This window comes from Pelobates fuscus, chromosome 8, assembly GCF_036172605.1.
Source record: "Pelobates fuscus isolate aPelFus1 chromosome 8, aPelFus1.pri, whole genome shotgun sequence".
Classification (NCBI taxonomy): domain Eukaryota; kingdom Metazoa; phylum Chordata; class Amphibia; order Anura; family Pelobatidae; genus Pelobates; species Pelobates fuscus.
The window spans coordinates 57,057,737-57,075,787 of record NC_086324.1 but is presented as its reverse complement, the minus strand read 5'-3'; the positions used below and the strand labels follow the sequence as shown (position 1 = coordinate 57,075,787).

The 18,051-nt window shown below is 42.4% G+C and overlaps 2 protein-coding genes across 3 annotated transcripts in view; one reads left to right on the top strand and one right to left on the bottom strand.

The window, feature by feature from the left end:
- TYW5 (tRNA-yW synthesizing protein 5) overlaps positions 1 to 6,098 on the bottom strand; it is a 20,621-nt gene extending 14,523 nt beyond the window's left edge. Inside the window, exons 1-2 of one of the 2 annotated variants that reach the window (XM_063429873.1) lie at positions 5,645 to 6,098; positions 2,301 to 2,392 (exon numbers count right to left, since the gene is read on the bottom strand). In XM_063429873.1, the coding sequence (XP_063285943.1) occupies positions 2,301 to 2,384 (84 nt within the window). In that variant the 5' untranslated portion in view covers positions 2,385 to 2,392; positions 5,645 to 6,098. Of the gene's footprint in view, positions 1 to 2,300; positions 2,404 to 5,644 lie in introns of those variants that run through there. The other variant, XM_063429872.1, reaches the window with a different exon arrangement.
- MAIP1 (matrix AAA peptidase interacting protein 1) lies at positions 6,098 to 18,051 on the top strand. The gene is made up of 5 exons (XM_063429874.1): positions 6,098 to 6,392; positions 11,333 to 11,404; positions 11,962 to 12,088; positions 15,902 to 16,052; positions 17,459 to 18,051. Exons 1-5 carry the CDS (start codon positions 6,117 to 6,119, stop codon positions 17,535 to 17,537), a joined length of 705 nt encoding a protein of 234 aa, XP_063285944.1. The 5' UTR covers positions 6,098 to 6,116; the 3' UTR covers positions 17,538 to 18,051.

Below are 18,051 nucleotides of genomic sequence, written 5' to 3'. Positions count from 1 at the left end.
AAAGGACCACTCTAGTGCCAGGAAAGCATACTCGTTTTCCTGGCACTAGAGTGCCCTGAGGGTGCCCCCACCCTCAGGGACCCCCTCCCGCCCGGCTCTCGAAAGGGGAAAAGGGTTAAAACTTACCTTTTTCCAGGGCTGGGCGGGGAGCTCTCCTCCTCCTCTCCGCCTCCGTTCCTCCCCGTCGGCTGAATGCGCACGCGCGGCAAGAGCTGCGCGCGCATTCAGCCGGTCACATAGGAAAGCATTCATAATGCTTTCCTATGGACGCTTGCGTGCTCTCACTGTGATTTTCACAGTGAGAATCACGCAAGCGCCTCTAGCGGCTGTCAGTGAGACAGCCACTAGAGGAAAAAGGGGAAGGCTTAAAGGGAAACTCCAGTGCCAGAAAAACGATCCGTTTTTCTGGCACTGGAGGGTCCCTCTCCCTCCCACCCACCAATCCCCGGTTACTGAAGGGGTGAAAACCCCTTCAGTGACTTACCTGGGACAGCGGCGATGTCCCTCGCCGCTGTCTCCGCCTCCGCGACGCTCCTCCTAGTGATTACGTCGGCCGGTGGGCGAGACTGATCTCGCTCACCGGCCGAGGAGACCTAATGCGCATGCGCGGAAATTCCGCGCATGCGCATTACGTCTCCCCATAGGAAAGCATTGAAAAATCATTTCAATGCTTTCCTATGGGGTTTTGAGCGACGCTGGAGGTCCTCACACAGCGTGAGGACGTCCAGCGACGCTCTAGCACAGGAAACCTGTGCTAGAACCCAGGAAGTGACCTCTAGTGGCTGTCTAATAGACAGCCACTAGAGGTGGAGTTAACCCTGCAATGTAAATATTGCAGTTTATGAAAAACTGCAATAATTACAGTTGCAGGGTTAAGGGTAGTGGGAGTTGGCACCCAGACCACTCCAATGAGCAGAAGTGGTCTGGGTGCCTGGAGTGTCCCTTTAACTAATTGATAAACATAGCAGTTTCTCTGAAACTGCTATGTTTATAAAAAAATTAGTTAACCCTAGCTGGACCTGGCACCCATACCACTTCATTAAGCTGAAGTGGTCTGGGTGCCTAGAGTGGTCCTTTAACTGTATTGTTAAGTTATATGTTAGAATGCCCTATTAAAGGCGGAAGACTTGATAGGTTAATTCCATAAACAATGCATTGCAGTAAACTGAAAGCCGAATAGAACATTTTAATAATTAGACCAAAATAGCATCTATAAACATTCTTCAAGTCAGCCACAGTCCGAGCTTGGCTAGTTTAGTTAAACACTTGCCATTTGGTTTTCAGTTCATAATTAAATGCTTAGTCCAAACACTTTTGAAGTGGTCATGGTGCAAGGCCCTGCATGTTCAGTGTTTCCGTATAAAAAGCTTCACATACTTAGATATTTATTTTACTGTTGCCAGAGGTATAACTCCAGAAGCATTCATTAGCCAGCCTGGAATGAGAGTTAAAGGGACACTCCAGGCACCCAGACCACTTCTGCCCATTGGAGTGGTCTGGGTGCCAACTCCCACTACCCTTAACCCTGCAAGTGTAATTATTGCAGTTTTCATAAACTGCAATATTTACCTTGCAGGGTTAACTCCTCCTCTAGTGGCTGTCTGCTAGACAGCCACTAGAGGGCACTTCCGTGATTATAGCACAGGAAAAGTGTGCTATAGCGTTGCTGGACATCCTCACTCTATGTGAGGACCTCCAGCGTCACTGAAATCCCCATAGGAAAGCATTGAAAGTATTTTTCAATGCTTTCCTATGGGGAGGTCTAATGCGGCATGCGCATTAGGTCTCCTCCGCCGGCGGCCTCGCATGCGCAATAGGTCTCCCACGCCGGATGACGTTGAAGGGGGAGGAGCGTAGGCGGAGCCTGACCCAGCACTGAGGGACATCGGCGCTGGATACGGGTAAGTCACTGAAGGAGTTTTAACCCCTTCAGCAACTTGGGATGGGGGGCGGGAGGGAGAGGGGACCTGCAGTGCCAGGAAAACGGTTTGTTTTCCTGGCACTGGAGAGTCTCATTAATTCCAGGTATAGTCGATGCACAGAGGTTCATTCCTTGGCTTTGATAGCAATCACCCAATTGCAGAAGCTGGATGCTGGTTTAACCCCTTAAGGACACATGACGTGTGTGACACGTCATGATTCCCTTTTATTCCAGAAGTTTGGTCCTTAAGGGGTTAAGCTAACTATGACACATGTATTTACACACATGTAGATGGAAGCTTGGCAAAAATTCACCTTCTAATATGGTTTTATAAATACATGAATATTATTGTAAAATGTTTGCTCACAATAATACTTACCAGAGGATAGATTTCCTGGAGGAACTTGTTTTTATCGACATCTGTAAATTGCTGCACAGGAATTCTGCGTTGTTCAAGATCCATAATGAAAGCTGTCATCATAATAAGCATATCAGTATTGCAGGTAAATACACTGCTACAGACGTGGTGATCAAGGTAATGTAATTAAACCAAGGGACTATATATGATTAGGGAGGGTATGGCCCCTTAGTAAGTATTTTTATATGATCTCGCATTACTTCTCCATTTTGATAATTAGCACATGAAAAGTGCTCCCTGTCTGTGTTAAAGTGGATCTGTCACCTCAAACTTACCTTTCCTCGTGTGATTCCTGTTGTCCTGTCTGTCAATCTGTTTTTTTTTTTTCCCTCTTCTTTTCGGTTTGATCTTTCTTAAAACACATACGGAAAATTAGGGACTGTCATACCTTGGATTGCCGCATGGCACCCACGATGTCTCCGGACCCACACTGCTCTAGCCAGAGAGAACGGCGCACAGCGTTCAGTTGCTCCTCGTGCAGAGCAATGTCTGCACGCTCGGTCTTCTTGCGAGGCTGCCGGATCACTATGGCAGCCTCCAGCCACCTACAGAAGTCCTTAGAAATTACAGGACCCTGTTTTATGACATTAAATAGACAGGTCATATTATTGGGACACATGATCTACCCTTCACAGATTACACCCCTTTGTGTGATTTGGTGCAGGGTGATGATGCTGTCCAATAGAATTTTGGTTGTCCCTACTTAACCCCTTAAGGACCAAACTTTTGGAATAAAAGGGAATCATGACATGTCACACATGTCATGTGTCCTTAAGGGGTTAAACTCTCCTCTTTCAGAAGAAAAGACCTTGTCATGGTTTATTCTACCCGAGAGTGCGTACTGAGTAGTTGTTGTTTTTTCCTGTTTATCCGTTTATTTAGTAGCTCTGGCGTCCTTGACCTTGGCTTTCTATTTTTGACTATGTAGAGCACAAACTAACTCGGTCACTCTAGGTCCAGTATACGTACCTTTCTCTCTCTAATTCCTTCATTCTGGTTTCTGTTTCTCTATACTCTGTTTGTAGGGGTTACCCAATCTTGACAGGGACTACTTTTTCTTATGCATTTTCTTCAGTAAAGGGTGGAGCTTACGTCAATAACCACTTTCTTTGTGAAGACAGAGAACATTTTTCCAGAATACTTAACTGCCGGTTGCATCTCTTGGACTCACAAGTCACGAGTCCACATGTCCATGACAGTAGAGGGAGTAGACATGTGCTAGATCTGAGGAAGGCAGAGACGCTATTCAAAGCCAATAACAATGCTTTCACATAGGAAAGCATTAGATTGGCTTAGCTTGTCAAGGAGGCAGATCAGGGGCAGAGCCAGCACAAGCCAAACACAGCCCTGGCCAATCAGTATTCCCTCATAGAGATGCAGTGAATCATGCACTGTGCAGCACTGACCCAGGAATCATCTCTAGTTGTCATCTGAGGAGTGGCCAGAGATGGTATCCCTAGGCTGTAATGTAAACACTGCATTTTCTCTGAAGAGACTGTTTACTGCAAAAAGCCTGAATGGAATGATTCTACTCATCAGAACAAACACAATAAGCTGTCGTTGTTACATTGACTCTAGTGTCCCTTTAAATAAAAAGGTGAAAAGTGGGGATTGGGAGGACAAAAAAATTACATTAGAGGGACAGCGAAGGCACATAGAGTTGGGGGGTGCGGGATATAAATTGTGGCAAACCTAGCCACTTCTGGACTATGCTGTACCAAGGTTGTCCGTAGGCTGTAGGGGGGGACTGTATATATTGTGTTATGTGTATATTTTACTGTGGCCGTTCGCATGCTGGCAGCCCTAAGCTACCAGCCTGCAAACACTTCGTTTGACGAATCGCGGCTATCCGGGCCGTTCGCCAAACGAATACGGGCTCCCCAGGTGGACCACACACTTAAGTCGTGTGGCGCTCATTAACCAATTGCAACAATGTTGCAATCGGTAATTAAAGGCTCTCCTAGGTGGCCGTCGTTCGACTACCGACCATGCGGCGGTCGGCCATCTTGGATCCTTTGTCTCTCCAGCGGTGTTCGGTCGTCGAGTGCCTGGAACTAAAAACGGCTACTCGATGATACGAATACCGCTGGACTTCCAGAGCGTTCGGGAGTTCCGCTCTACTCACATTGTGTTCCCCATCGGTGTTCGGTAGTTTTAAGCCGAACTCGATGGTTAAATGTATTTCATGCGGCGTTCGGTCAGTTCAGCTGGGAGCGGAGCGGTATTCTCCCAAAAGATGCGCTCAGCCCCCAGCTATCTACCGCACGTTCCGTCACATTAATCTACCGAATAAAACTCTAAAACTGTATTTTAATGTAGATTGTCAGTTCTGCTGCACGAGGGGATAATCCACTTAATCTTCCATTTTAGTGGGAGTATCCTTCTCGTGCAGCGAAGCCTGTTATGCTGCATGATGGGAGAAATCCCCTGAAGTAACTGTATGGAAACCCTTTGCATGGGGAACTGTATAAATATGCACGCTGTGAATAAAGCCAGTTAGTTGACTCCCAAACTGTGTTTCGTCCGGTTATTGGGAGGATTGGGGATATTGCCTTACTTTTCAGCGCTGACTGTGGATGTACCTGTTATGCCAGCGGAGATCGTGGACTCTAATACTACACTCGGCTACATAAATTAACTCCAGTAAGAAGCACACATTTACTGAGCTGAATATCAAATGCTTTTCTAAGCATTTACATTGCAATGTCATTAGCGGTCGTCTCAGGCAATGCAGAATGAGCTTCAGTTCTGTAAGCGCATGCTCCCAACAAGGGTCATTTAAATGGCATCACACAGTGGGGGAACATTGGGGAAACATCACCGAAATTAATTTAATGACTTGATTTCATACTTGATGGCTTTTAATTAAGCACACTACAGAGTAGTAGTAGTAGTTTGCTTTTATTGACCTCCATCGAATATGTGTCCAAGAACAATATTTTATTTACAGAAACTGATTTCTTAATACATTTATTGTAGTTTAAGGGGTTAAAGAGTACACCTTACTGAGAGTATTTTTTCTATAGAGTTCTGTTATACACTCAGCACACCAACAATGTGGAGCTACAAGAAAACGGGGACATTAGGATAAAAAAGAGGGACAGAGGGATTAGGGCACAAAATAGGGACTGTTGCTTTCTAAATAGGGACACTTTGTAGGTATGCCTAGCAAAATGTGGTTTCCATGCAATCCTGTCCCATACATTTTCTTCCAGTTATACTATTCTCAGAGACACTAGTCAGTCAGTAAAGGAGATGTGAGCATGCACTTGCAGTACACAGTTATCATGTAGGAGTGTACTAACCTGCTGTATACCTGGAGGTAAAGGACTGTTGTGTTATAACAAGGACACGTTTATCACTCCATCTCCAACTTATTACACCTGCATGCAGATTCTAAACATGCATGGTTTGACATGGGGACTTCCTGTGCACCCATTCTGGATTCCCCCTGCAGCACAGATCCCTTAGTATTACTGAACAGCTGGCTCCTGTGTTGAAAGAATGTGAACAGCCATACAAAGTCTATGGGCGATTGCTAAAGGTTATAACTGGGAATGAGCCTCCTAGACACCATGTCCACAGCCAGCATGCCCAGTGTTACACAGAAATATCACCTTCCATACCGCAGGCATTCCCCCTTATCCCAGTTGTATTCTATTTAGGTATTTCCCTCCGGTAGATATTCTATAATTATTTTTAGATTAGAGATTCTCTTTAGACGGAACCCTTTTTCTTTGTGCTTGTTTCCAGGGGAGCGGTTTGATTGCCGTACAGATGTTGCGGTCCGTGTTCCGTTTGTCCCGGTACTGTGCCCGGGGTCCGCTCTACCCCCAGTGGGGGCTCCCTCCTGCCTCCTCGCTGTGTTCTCCGGGGCCCTCACTGTATGGCAGGCCGTACAGCAGTGACCCCAGCCCCGCCAACCGCCGGGTAGTGGTGGTCGGCCTCCCCAACCCGTTTATATGGTGCAGGACGCGGATCTATTTCTTCCTGATCCGGGCTTACTTCGACAAGGACTTCAACGTGGCCGAGTTCACGGAGGGGGCCAAGCAAGTGAGAGCTGTGGGGTGGGAGGTCACGGAGAGGGTCTGTCTGTAACCGAGGTCACGACCCACCAATGTGCCCCCACTCCCCATGTAGGTTTAAAGCAGGCTTCCCCAAACTCCGGCCCTCCAGATGTTGCTGCACTACAACTCTATGTCATTCATAGGACCCTGGGAGTTGTAGTGCAGCAGCATCTGGAGGGCCGGAGTTTGGGGAAGCCTGTTTTAGAGGGTCTTCAGTGGGTGTAGGGGCACAAGGTGTCAGCCCCCAGGTAATGCTCACAATAACATTACATTGGGACATTGCTTTACCCCAGTGCAGTTAATTCCCCCCTCCCCCTTTCATACAAGGATGTTTTGTAAACGTTATTTTATAGTAAGTTATAATACACCTTCAGAGTGGCTCAGTGACTTCGTTTTCAAACTGAGGGTTTGGTCACTATTAGTTTGTCATGTGTACGCCATTGACAACAAGGTGCACTCAGATTCATAACCACTGCAGTTCACTGAAGCCATTTAAAGTCTGTTTGACGCAAACTAAAAGCATTTCGGTTCTGGACTGCGCTTACAGGTGGGATCAGTCTGATGTGCAATGGTATAGGTTCACTTTGTAATGGCGCAAGTGCTCAAAAAAACAATTTTGAGACCTGCCTGAGCCGGAATTTACAGAAGGACAAGCTACTGAGTTTCTCTAGGCTTTTGTCTGTTGAGTTCTCATATTCAGTTTTTTGTTGCAAACAGAAAGCATTTAAATTGGCAAGGGATGAGCTCATCTTGTCTCAGTTGATAATGGGAAATTAATATCATTGCATAATCAGCGTCAATTATATTAAACATGGTTAATGTTGATTGGCAGAGAAGGATCAGTATTGAAGGGAGGGAGAGGCACCTGGCGTACCCAAGGTACGAAGTCAAATCATTGTAGTTTGACTACTTTTTGATGAGGGTGCTCCTGGCATCATAATTACTACACTGAGCTGCAGTGCTTAGAGCGTTCCTATAATACACTATTTTTATTTACAGGAGCCATTTAAACAGTTTAGTGTTGAACCGAGAAAGAGCACCAGAAGAGCCTAGGCAGCATAACCACTGCAGCAAGCTTTAACGGGACACACCAGACCCCTGAAGCACTTTAGTTCACTGAAAAGCTTTCTGTGTGAAGTGTTCCCTCTTTTCTTCATTTTGCAAAAAGTGGAGATTTCAGTAGAAATGTAAACTTTTATAAATTAACCTGATTACACCCCCTTGGCTTTCAAATTGACAACAGGTAATGTTACTTCCTGGTTTGGTTAGCTCAGTGGAGCTAAACTGAAGAGGCAGCAATTGCTCAGAGAACCTGCCTTGCACAGATTTCTCAGTGAGCTGCATTGGGGAGTCTGTGATTGGACAGCCACAGAAAGTCTGGGTGGGGTTATAATGGGAGGACCTTCAAATGCAGCAGACAAGAGAAATGCCAAACTTTTACTGTGCTGTCCTTCAAAATCAAGAAATAATGTGACAAGGGCATCATGGTGATCTAGAATATATAGATTGTAGAAACATAGAAACATAGAAACATAGAATGTGACGGCAGATAAGAACCATTCGGCCCATCTAGTCTGCCCAGTTTTCTAAATACTTTCATTAGTCCCTGGCCTTATCTTATAGTTAGGATAGCCTTATGCCTATCCCACGCATGCTTAAACTCCTTTACTGTGTTAACCTCTACCACTTCAGCTGGAAGGCTATTCCATGCATCCACTACCCTCTCAGTAAAGTAATACTTCCTGATATTATTTTTAAACCTTTGTCCCTCTAATTTAAGACTATGTCCTCTTGTTGTGGTAGTTTTTCTTCTTTTAAATATAGTCTCCTCCTTTACTGTGTTGATTCCCTTTATGTATTTAAATGTTTCTATCATATCCCCCCTGTCTCGTCTTTCCTCCATGCTATACATGTTAAGATCCTTTAACCTTTCCTGGTAAGTTTTATCCTGCAATCCATGAACCAGTTTAGTAGCCCTTCTTTGAACTCTCTCTAAGGTATCAATATCCTTCTGAAGATAGGGTCTCCAGTACTGTGTACAGTACTCCAAGTGAGGTCTCACCAGTGTTCTGTACAATGGCATGAGCACTTCCCTCTTTCTACTGCTAATACCTCTCCCTATACAACCAAGCATTCTGCTAGCATTTCCTGCTGCTCTATTACATTGTCTGCCTACCTTTAAGTCATCAGAAATAATCACCCCTAAATCCCTTTCCTCAGATGTTGAGGTTAGGACTCTATCAAATATTCTGTACTCTGCCCTTGGGTTTTTACGTCCAAGATGCATTATCTTGCACTTATCCACATTAAATGTCAGTTGCCACAACTCTGACCATTTTTCTAGTCTACCTAAATCATTTTCCATTTGGCTTATCCCTCCTGGAACATCAACCCTGTTACATATCTTAGTATCATCCGCAAAAAGACACACCTTACCATCAAGACCTTCTGCAATATCACTAATAAAAATATTAAAGAGAATGGGTCCAAGTACAGATCCCTGAGGTACCCCACTGGTGACAAGCCCAAGCTTTGAATATACTCCATTGACTACAACCCTCTGTTTCCTGTCACTCAGCCACTGCCTTACCCATTCAACAATATTGGAATCCAAACTCAAAGATTGTAGTTTGTTGATAAGCCTTCTATGTGCAACAGTGTCAAAAGCCTTACTGAAATCGAGGTAAGCAATGTCTACTGCACCACCCTGATCTATAATTTTAGTTACCCAATCAAAAAAATCAATAAGATTAGTTTGGCATGATCTCCCTGAAGTAAACCCATGTTGTCTCTGATCTTGAAATCCGTGTGTTTTTAGATGTTCAACAATCCTATCCTTTAACATGGTTTCCATCACTTTCCCCACTACTGAAGTTAGGCTTACTGGCCTATAGTTGCCCGACTCCTCCCTATTACCTTTCTTGTGAATGGGCACAACATTCGCTAACTTCCAATCTTCTGGGACTACTCCTGTTATCAATGATTGGTTAAATAAATCTGTTAATGGTTTTGCTAGTACACCACTAAGCTCTTTTAATAGCTTTGGGTGTATTCCATCAGGTCCCATTGACTTGTAAGGTAAAGATAAAAAAAAAGTAAAATAGGTATGAGTACATATTTGGACAGATTATGAGAGCAGAATGAGTGACAAGCAAAGGGTGTCAATAATTTAGAAAGGAAATGTCTTGGGACATTTCATGTAATGCACAGCATCAGTTTACACTCCACGTGTACATTTCTCACAATGCCTCAACTACATATAACTGGATCATTTCCTTGTTTGTTTGTTTGTTTGTTTTTTTTGTTACTGCATTCGTCATATTGCTGGCCTCAGTAACAACCATTTTACGCAATTCCAAAGTGTAGAATAACACAGCTATCTGCACACTTCATCACTACTCAGCTCCTCCAGTCTACAAAACCTTAACTGGCTTCCCATCGATAATATTAAAAAAATGTTACCCTCACAAATCCCACCACATATCTGTTCCCCTCTACACTACTCTCACTTTATCAGGTATTCTCCACCTCTGCACTTCCTGTGATCAGTCGTCCTGTCACTTCTACAACCAAATTGTTTTCTGGAGGTGCTAATAAATTCATACTAAGTAAACTTTCAAAATCTCCCTAAAAAACCATTCAATGTCTAGCCAAAATGATTCAATTAACCAAAACACTTACAGTAACGTTCATTAAAGTGTAACTTGTTCAGCATTTGGTGAATAAAATTTTTTAGGCAAAATAGCTGAGCTGGAAACATTCCCCAACTCAGGTTAGTTTCCAGGTTTTTTTATTTACTCAATTTTTAAATACATTCCACGTATTTTTTATTTTTACTCAAAAACATTTTTTAATGTAAAAATCGTTTCTTCAAGTATTGAAAGAAAATAGATATTTTTAATAGAGTATATGTTAAAAGTGAGAGGAAAATAAACTCATCCTCCTCTGTAGTATATGAGAGGATAATTCAACCATATGTATGGTTTGGTCAGAAAGTGCTTGCTATTCCCTGTTTATGTGCAGATATTTTTTAATATATACATTATTTAAAAGAAAATCTATTAAATTTAAATACTAATAAGTATTGTTTTGTGGTGACAGTTGTCCTTTATTTGTCACTGTAAGCATTTTTTTGCAATTGAGCTAATGTTTACACTGTTGCATAGCAAACATTCTGAATTTGTAGATCAGAACACTTGGAAGCTATGCCACTAGTCTTCCAGTATCCAAACTCAGACACCACACAGGGAACACTAAATGAAAACCGCATCACCCTACAAGATAAATAAAATTACTTTATTTTTAGTTCTTCATTTTAACACAATTTTTAGTTGAAATTCAAGGGAGACCATCACACTAGAAAACTGGGACTATTGCCTTACACATTTTGTGCATTTAGTAGAGCAAGAAGAAAAGGAAGATTACAGCTAACTTGTTGCCGACCTCGGAGGAGGGGTCCCTAAGGTGGCCAGCTCTTGGGGGCCCCCCATGACAGTGGGAACACAAAGGGCTGGTCGCACATACGACCCCTGCTCCGTTACTGCACCAGAAGTTATCATTGCAAGTGTTGAGCGGGCTGACAAACACTCAGGACAAAATTCCTAGTCGCCATGGTGACCTGTTACCTGGGGTTTGTCGAGCCATGATCTAAAATATGAAATTAGCTATAATACCCAGGTGTATCCCAACTTTCTTGATGCTTCGTGGCACAATTGCAGGGCCATTTGTTCCTGGACTACTAAAGATTGATATGCTAGCATCACACACCACTCTTATGTAGAAACAAGCCAAATATATACAGCAGGAATTGTCATTTAAAACTGGCTGTGTCTGTGTGAGCTGTTTACTTCACTTTAACCTCTTGTTGTGAATTTACAGTGATTCTTCTAAAAGAACCTGGTATATATGTTCAATTTTATTTTTTAGGCATTCACTCTTGTTTCCAAGCTTATGTCGGAGCGAAAATTTGAGGAACTAGAAAACTTGGTAACTAATGAGGTAGGAAATATGGAAACTGATTTTAAAGCTTTGTTTATATTTGTGGTGTTTTTTTTTAATGTGTTGGACTACAATTTCTATCTTTCACTGTAATCGAAGTGATTTTTCCAATATTCTAGGCTGAAATAACTTCTTAATCTCAATACCAGAATTTTTTTTTTTTAAAGTTTCTTAAAAGTAAAATGTTTGCCAACATTTTATTGGCCAGGCAAACCTGAGCATGCCAATCCCTTGTAACACTTTTCAGTAAGCTTGCATGAGCTGTGCTGTGAACAACCCACTGTTCCGTGCCTGGCTCAAGGCTGTGTATAAAATGCAGTTAAGATGCGTTTTATGAGTGGAGAGGAATTAATCAATCACATGACATGTCACATGATTCATAGAAAAGCAAAATAGATTAGTGTTAGCTAAAAGAAAAAAACAAGGAAATTAGTAGTGATTTTTTGTAAGCACTAACTTTGCTATGTAGTTACATTACATTGATTGTTGTTTTCTTTAAAATGTTACAGGAAACAGTTTGCTTTTAAGTTATTAATCCTAAATTTCTGTTTTTTTAGACCATCCGGGATGTACAGGAAAAGTGTACATTACTTCCTGACAACCACAGGGATGCGCTGGCAGCATCTTCAGATGACATCATGTATTCAACCACTGGAGATGTTGCAATTTATTATGACGATAATGGTATGTATGGAATCTATTCTGTATTATGGCATCCTAGAAAACATTACCATAGCCTTCAAGTGATTTGAATAGCTGGCTTTTAATTGCAGAAATGTTAAAGCAGTTTTATAAGTACTTGTACAACTTCCTTGCATACTAAAACATAAAACGGCACTGTCCGTTTTGAGTTAACAACTCAAAAAGACTGCATTGGAATTTAATTAAAATTGCATTAAACAATTGCATTAAAAAAATACAGAAATTGCTAGACTTAAACGGACAAATTTCATGCAATTTGTTCGATCGTATGAGATATGAATAAACAAATTGCAATATGGGCGGAATTGCCGTGCAATATTGGCTGAGCCGGCTAAGGAGGCTGAACCGGCTGTGGTAAAAGTGGCATGGGAGAAAAGGTAAGTAAATGTACATTTTAAACCTTGCTGGGAGGGGGAGGGGGAGGGGGGGCGCAGTTCCCTAAATGGTGACTAGGGCACTGTAGAGTTAGGAATACACATTTGTACTGCACGCATATCTCTTTAACTACGTGTGAAATAAAAGCTGCAGGCTCCCTCCTTGTAATTAGATCATTTAAATATAGAAGTGCTCTCTGCCACTTCCCGAACATATTAAATTAACTGCATGCTTAGATCAGGGGAGATATCTCCTGAACTAAATGTGAAATCAAATCCTATGGGACTCCATATATAATAATAATTATAAGGGAGTTTTACAACCTAAAATTACCAAAATAATCGCGCTTGAACTGTTGACACGATAGATCTACAAATTAAAAAACAAAATATAGTGCAGACAACCTGAATTGTGTAATACACAGTAAGGGATGGGGAGAACTCACATGGACCAGAGCCCTATCACCCCTGGCTCTCGGTTTGAAAAGCTCCACTGGAGAGGGAAGCATCCCACACTATGCTGACAGTATCTGGATGAAATGTCCCCAGTTTGCAGATGGTTCTATGCAATACAGGACAGAGAGAGACAGAAACCCCTAACTGAATAGTATCTTTCTCAATTTATTATTAAAAGAAAGGATTAAAACTCTTACTTTGCAATTGGTGGGTATGCCAGCAATAACTACCCACATAAAAGTATGTGTAAACAGAGTAAAACGGCTTGCACCACTCAGTACAGTTACTTCTGGGTTTCGCCAGTCCCGATCACGTGATCTCTTCCGGGTCCGCCTCTCTTGTAATGTTACTCGTTTCACCCGCCTTCCTGGGCTTCTTCCAACAACCTCATCACCTCTATAGCGTTTATATACTTTTGGTTTCTTAGGTTACAACCTACCTCATGCCCCTATCAGCTGTGCCATGAGTGGTGCATCTACTAAACAGCAAGCAGCTAGGGTGGATGGACATAACATTTGGGACACTTCAACCTGCTCTACCCTAGTGCCTAGGGGTCCCTATGTCTTTAGCCCACCCAAAATAATATCTACTTGACTGACTAACCCTTACAATAGTGAAGGGGGAGAATAATAAAGTTCCTGATAAAAAATAAATAGATAAAAAAAAAATCCAAATAAGAAACCATTAAAATCCCATCACAACTTAAAAAAAAAAAAACCATGATGCTTAAAATTTAAATCCATATTTACCCATTGAGGGCTCCACGCAGCTTGCATGGTGGGAAAAGCCTTTTTGAGGCGCTGTGAATGATACTTACCCATTTTTTATTTATTTGTTGGGGCTGGGAATCTGTGTCAGGTCCCCCTTTATTGTATTAGCAATAGCTGCCCAGTTGTTAGTCTTTTATGACAGCAGGCATTCACTGGCTGCTCACTATTTAGCATACATGCCTATACCCATTGCACAGCAGGTAGTTTATGAGGGAGATTGTAAACCTTCCTTACAATTATACTGGGGTCACATTGACGCTCATAGGGTTTAATTTGTTACTTTAGCCCAGTGGTAGTCAACCTTTTTCTACCTACCGCCCACTAATGCATCTTTTTGGTTGAAAAATTTTTCTTACGGCCCACCAGTTTTCGCGCAAATGCGGAATATTTTTAAGAAAGGAGGGTGTTTTTTAAAAAAATAAATGTACATACATTTATCTTTTTATTTCTACTTAATGCAGGTTTATAAGGTTTTTAACTTTATAACGTTTAATGAGAAAAACACACACACAAAGACACACACAGACACACACACACACACACACAAGACACACATACAGACACACACAAGACATATACATACAAACAGACAGGCACACATACAAGACATACATAGACACACACACATACAATGACACATACATACAAAGACAAGACACACATACGACACACACACACAAGACATACATACAGACACAGACAGACACATACACACACACACAAAGACACATACATACAGACAGACATGCACACACACATGCAGACACACACATAAGACATACATAGACACACACACATACAATGACACATACATACAAAGACAAGACACACACACACAAGACATACATACAGACACAGACAGACACACATACATACACACACAAAGACACAGACAGACACACATACACACACACAAAGACACAGACAGACACATACATACACACACAAAGACACAGACAGGCACACACACACAAAGACACAGACAGGCACACACACACAAGACACATACATACAAACAGACATGCACACACACATGCAGACACACACATAAGACATACATAGACACACACACATACAATGACACATACATACAAATACAAGACACACACACACACACACACACACATATATATACAGACAGACACATACACACAAGACATACATACAGACACAGACAGACACACATACAGACACACACAGATGCAGACATACATAGACACACATACAATGACACATACATACAAAGACAAGACACACATACATACATACAGACAGACACACACACATATACACAAGACATACATACAAAGACACATACAGACAGACAGACACACACACACACAAGACATACCTACAAAGACACACACACACACACACACACACACAAACAAACACACACATTATATTTAAGTCACCCTCCTGTTTCCTACCTTTAAGGTGCAGGAGGGTGACTTTCCCTGGGGTCCAGTGGTGGCTCAGGTGGATGGGAGTCAGAGTTCCCACTCTGACTCCCTGGTGTTCCTCCCGCGCGGCTCTCAGTTTTAGCTGGGAGGAGTGACCGGGGAATCACTTCCTCCCAGCTCTGATGTCATCACAGGGGGCCCGGTCGCGCTGTTAAAGCGCCCAGCGCTGACCGGGCCCCCTTACAATCCGCATCCATCGGGTGGCCCTGACAGCATGGGCCACCCGATGGACACTTTGGAAGGCGGCCCCGGCGGTTTACCGGGCGGGCCGGAGCCGCAAATGGTCACGGCGGTACCCAGTCGCACGGGTACCGCCGGCTCACACCCGCCCGCCCGATCAACCTGGAAATCCCTACCGCCCACCTGGAATCCTGAAACGCCCACTAGTGGGCGGTAGGGACCAGGTTGACGAACCATGCTTTAGCCCTTGGGGGATTGGTGTAGGAAGCAGTGTAAGTGGGAGGTTAAAAATTAAAACAGTTTATCCAAATTTTCTTTACAACAAACATATACGAACAAAGTTTGGATGAAGCAAACCATGGCCAAAATTTGCTTTGGATGAAAAGTTTTTATTTTCTGACAAAATTGTTCATACAAACTGAAATTTCTGTCCGTGCACAAATCTAGTAATTGCTTTCCATAAATCAAAACCCTTGACTGATTTATGGATAGTTCTGTTCAGACCAAATGAGCGGCCAAGTATTTTGAATTTACTTTTGTCTCTTTTTCCAGGAAGAAAGTTTGTCAGCATCCTGATGAGGTTTTGGTACTTGACTTATGCAGATCTGCCGGATGAGAATTTGGAGGGCACAAAAGTATTCCAAGTTGTAGTAGGAGATAAAAATGTGAAGGATACTAAACGTCTGCTTACGGCAAACTATGAGTAAGAGAATTAACAAGCATACTCAGACTAACTGAGCTTATTGCTCTGTAGATGAAAACTTGTCACAGAGGTGGGGAGAAAAACAACACAGTTGCATTTATTCTTAACGAAAACTTCCCATTTCACTGGTGATAACATTAGTAAGATTTATTCACTGGAGACACACTTGCTCCTCTACTTGTTATGAAGACTCCGCCGTATGCTTGACAGAGATGATTTTGCAACTTTTACAGAAAATTGTTGAATATGTTATCGTAACCCCTTCAAGACCAACATGTCAAGACTGTCCTGATGACAAGGGTTTCCTACCTTGTCCTGAAAGGGTTAAAGAACTGTGGCACTACATAAAACGAATTTTAAACATGTTTTAGCCATGTGACTTGACACTCAAGGAAAATGTTAAAAAAAAATTATTTGACATGGTTGTTTTATAACACATGTAGTGTGCTCTTATTTATCAGTGAGTGCTAGACCGCAAGGAAGCGATTAGCGTGGCTGCTGCCTGGGTCTGCATGAGTCAGTGTGTATGTGTGTGTGTCTGCATGGGTCATTGTGTATGTGTGTGTGTCTGCATGGGTCAGTGTGTATGTGTGTGTGTCTGCATGGGTCAGTGTGTATGTGTGTGTGTCTGCATGGGTCAGTGTGTATGTGTGTGTGTCTGCATGGGTCAGTGTGTATGTGTGTGTGTCTGCATGGGTCTGTGTGTGTGTGTGTCAGTCTGCATGGGTCAGTGTGTGTGTGTGTGTCAGTCTGCATGGGTCAGTGTGTGTGTGTCAGTCTGCATGGGTCAGTGTGTGTGTGTGTGTGTGTCAGTCTGCATGGGTCAATGTGTGTGTGTGTGTCAGTCTGCATGGGTCAATGTGTATGTGTGTTGTCAATCTGCATGGGTCAGTGTGTGTTGTCAATCTGCATGGGTCAGTGTGTGTTGTCAATCTGCATGGGTCAGTGTGTGTTGTCAATCTGCATGGGTCAGTGTGTGTTGCCAATCTGCATGGGTCTGTGTGTGTGAGTGTGTGTCTGCATGGGTCAGTGTGTGTCTGCATGGGTCAGTGTGTGTCTGCATGGGTCAGTGTGTGTCTGCATGGGTCAGTGTGTGTCTGCATGGGTCAGTGTGTGTCTGCATGGGTCAGTGTGTGTGGCAGTCTGCCTGGGTCTGTGTGTGTGTGTGGCAGTCTGCACGAGTCGGTGCATGCGTGAGTCAGTATGCATGGGTCGGTGCGTGCGTGAGTCAGTCTGCGTGGAGTGAATAGGACACCAAAATGTTTTTTGCCTTGGACCGCAAAAATTCGAGCACTGACCCTGCTTAAAACCCATATAAAATCTGTCTGCCTGAAACTACATGTTGAAGGGATTTTCTAGATGTCATAAGTGGTGTGTTTAATTAAGTTGGTGTTCTGTCTTTTTAGGTTTCGAAGGGAATTTACTCAAGGAGTAAAACCCAATTGGATTATTACACGGATTGAACATCCAAAACTATTGGATTAGGAAGTCTTGAATGGACTGAAGCTTATGAATATCCATCTACCGACTGGAACTTATATTTAATTTTTCTACCACCTGCCAAACTAAAGCACGATTCTTATGGACTCAATTTATGTATCTTGGATTTACAGTTTTCACTTACAGAAGTAAATAAACATTAACAAAAAAAAACCCCAAAAACTTTAGATATAAATATGATAGCCATATAAATTAATTTTGAAACCATTAAACTAAATAGAAGAAAATATACAATTTCTGATAACCTTTTCTGTAATCGCATCTGGTTCCCTTATTTACCACTATAACGTCTTAAAGCATAGAACTTAGCAGGGCTAACCATACAGATATCTTTAGCCATAATATTATATAGTTAGTAAGAGATCCTCTATTTAAAATATATAAATACTTGAGAATACAATATAAAATAAGGATTGTCTTGGAAGCAATAAAGTTTTCTTTTTAGATATTTTATTATATTAAAATATAAATATAGACATATAAAATCCATTACACTAAT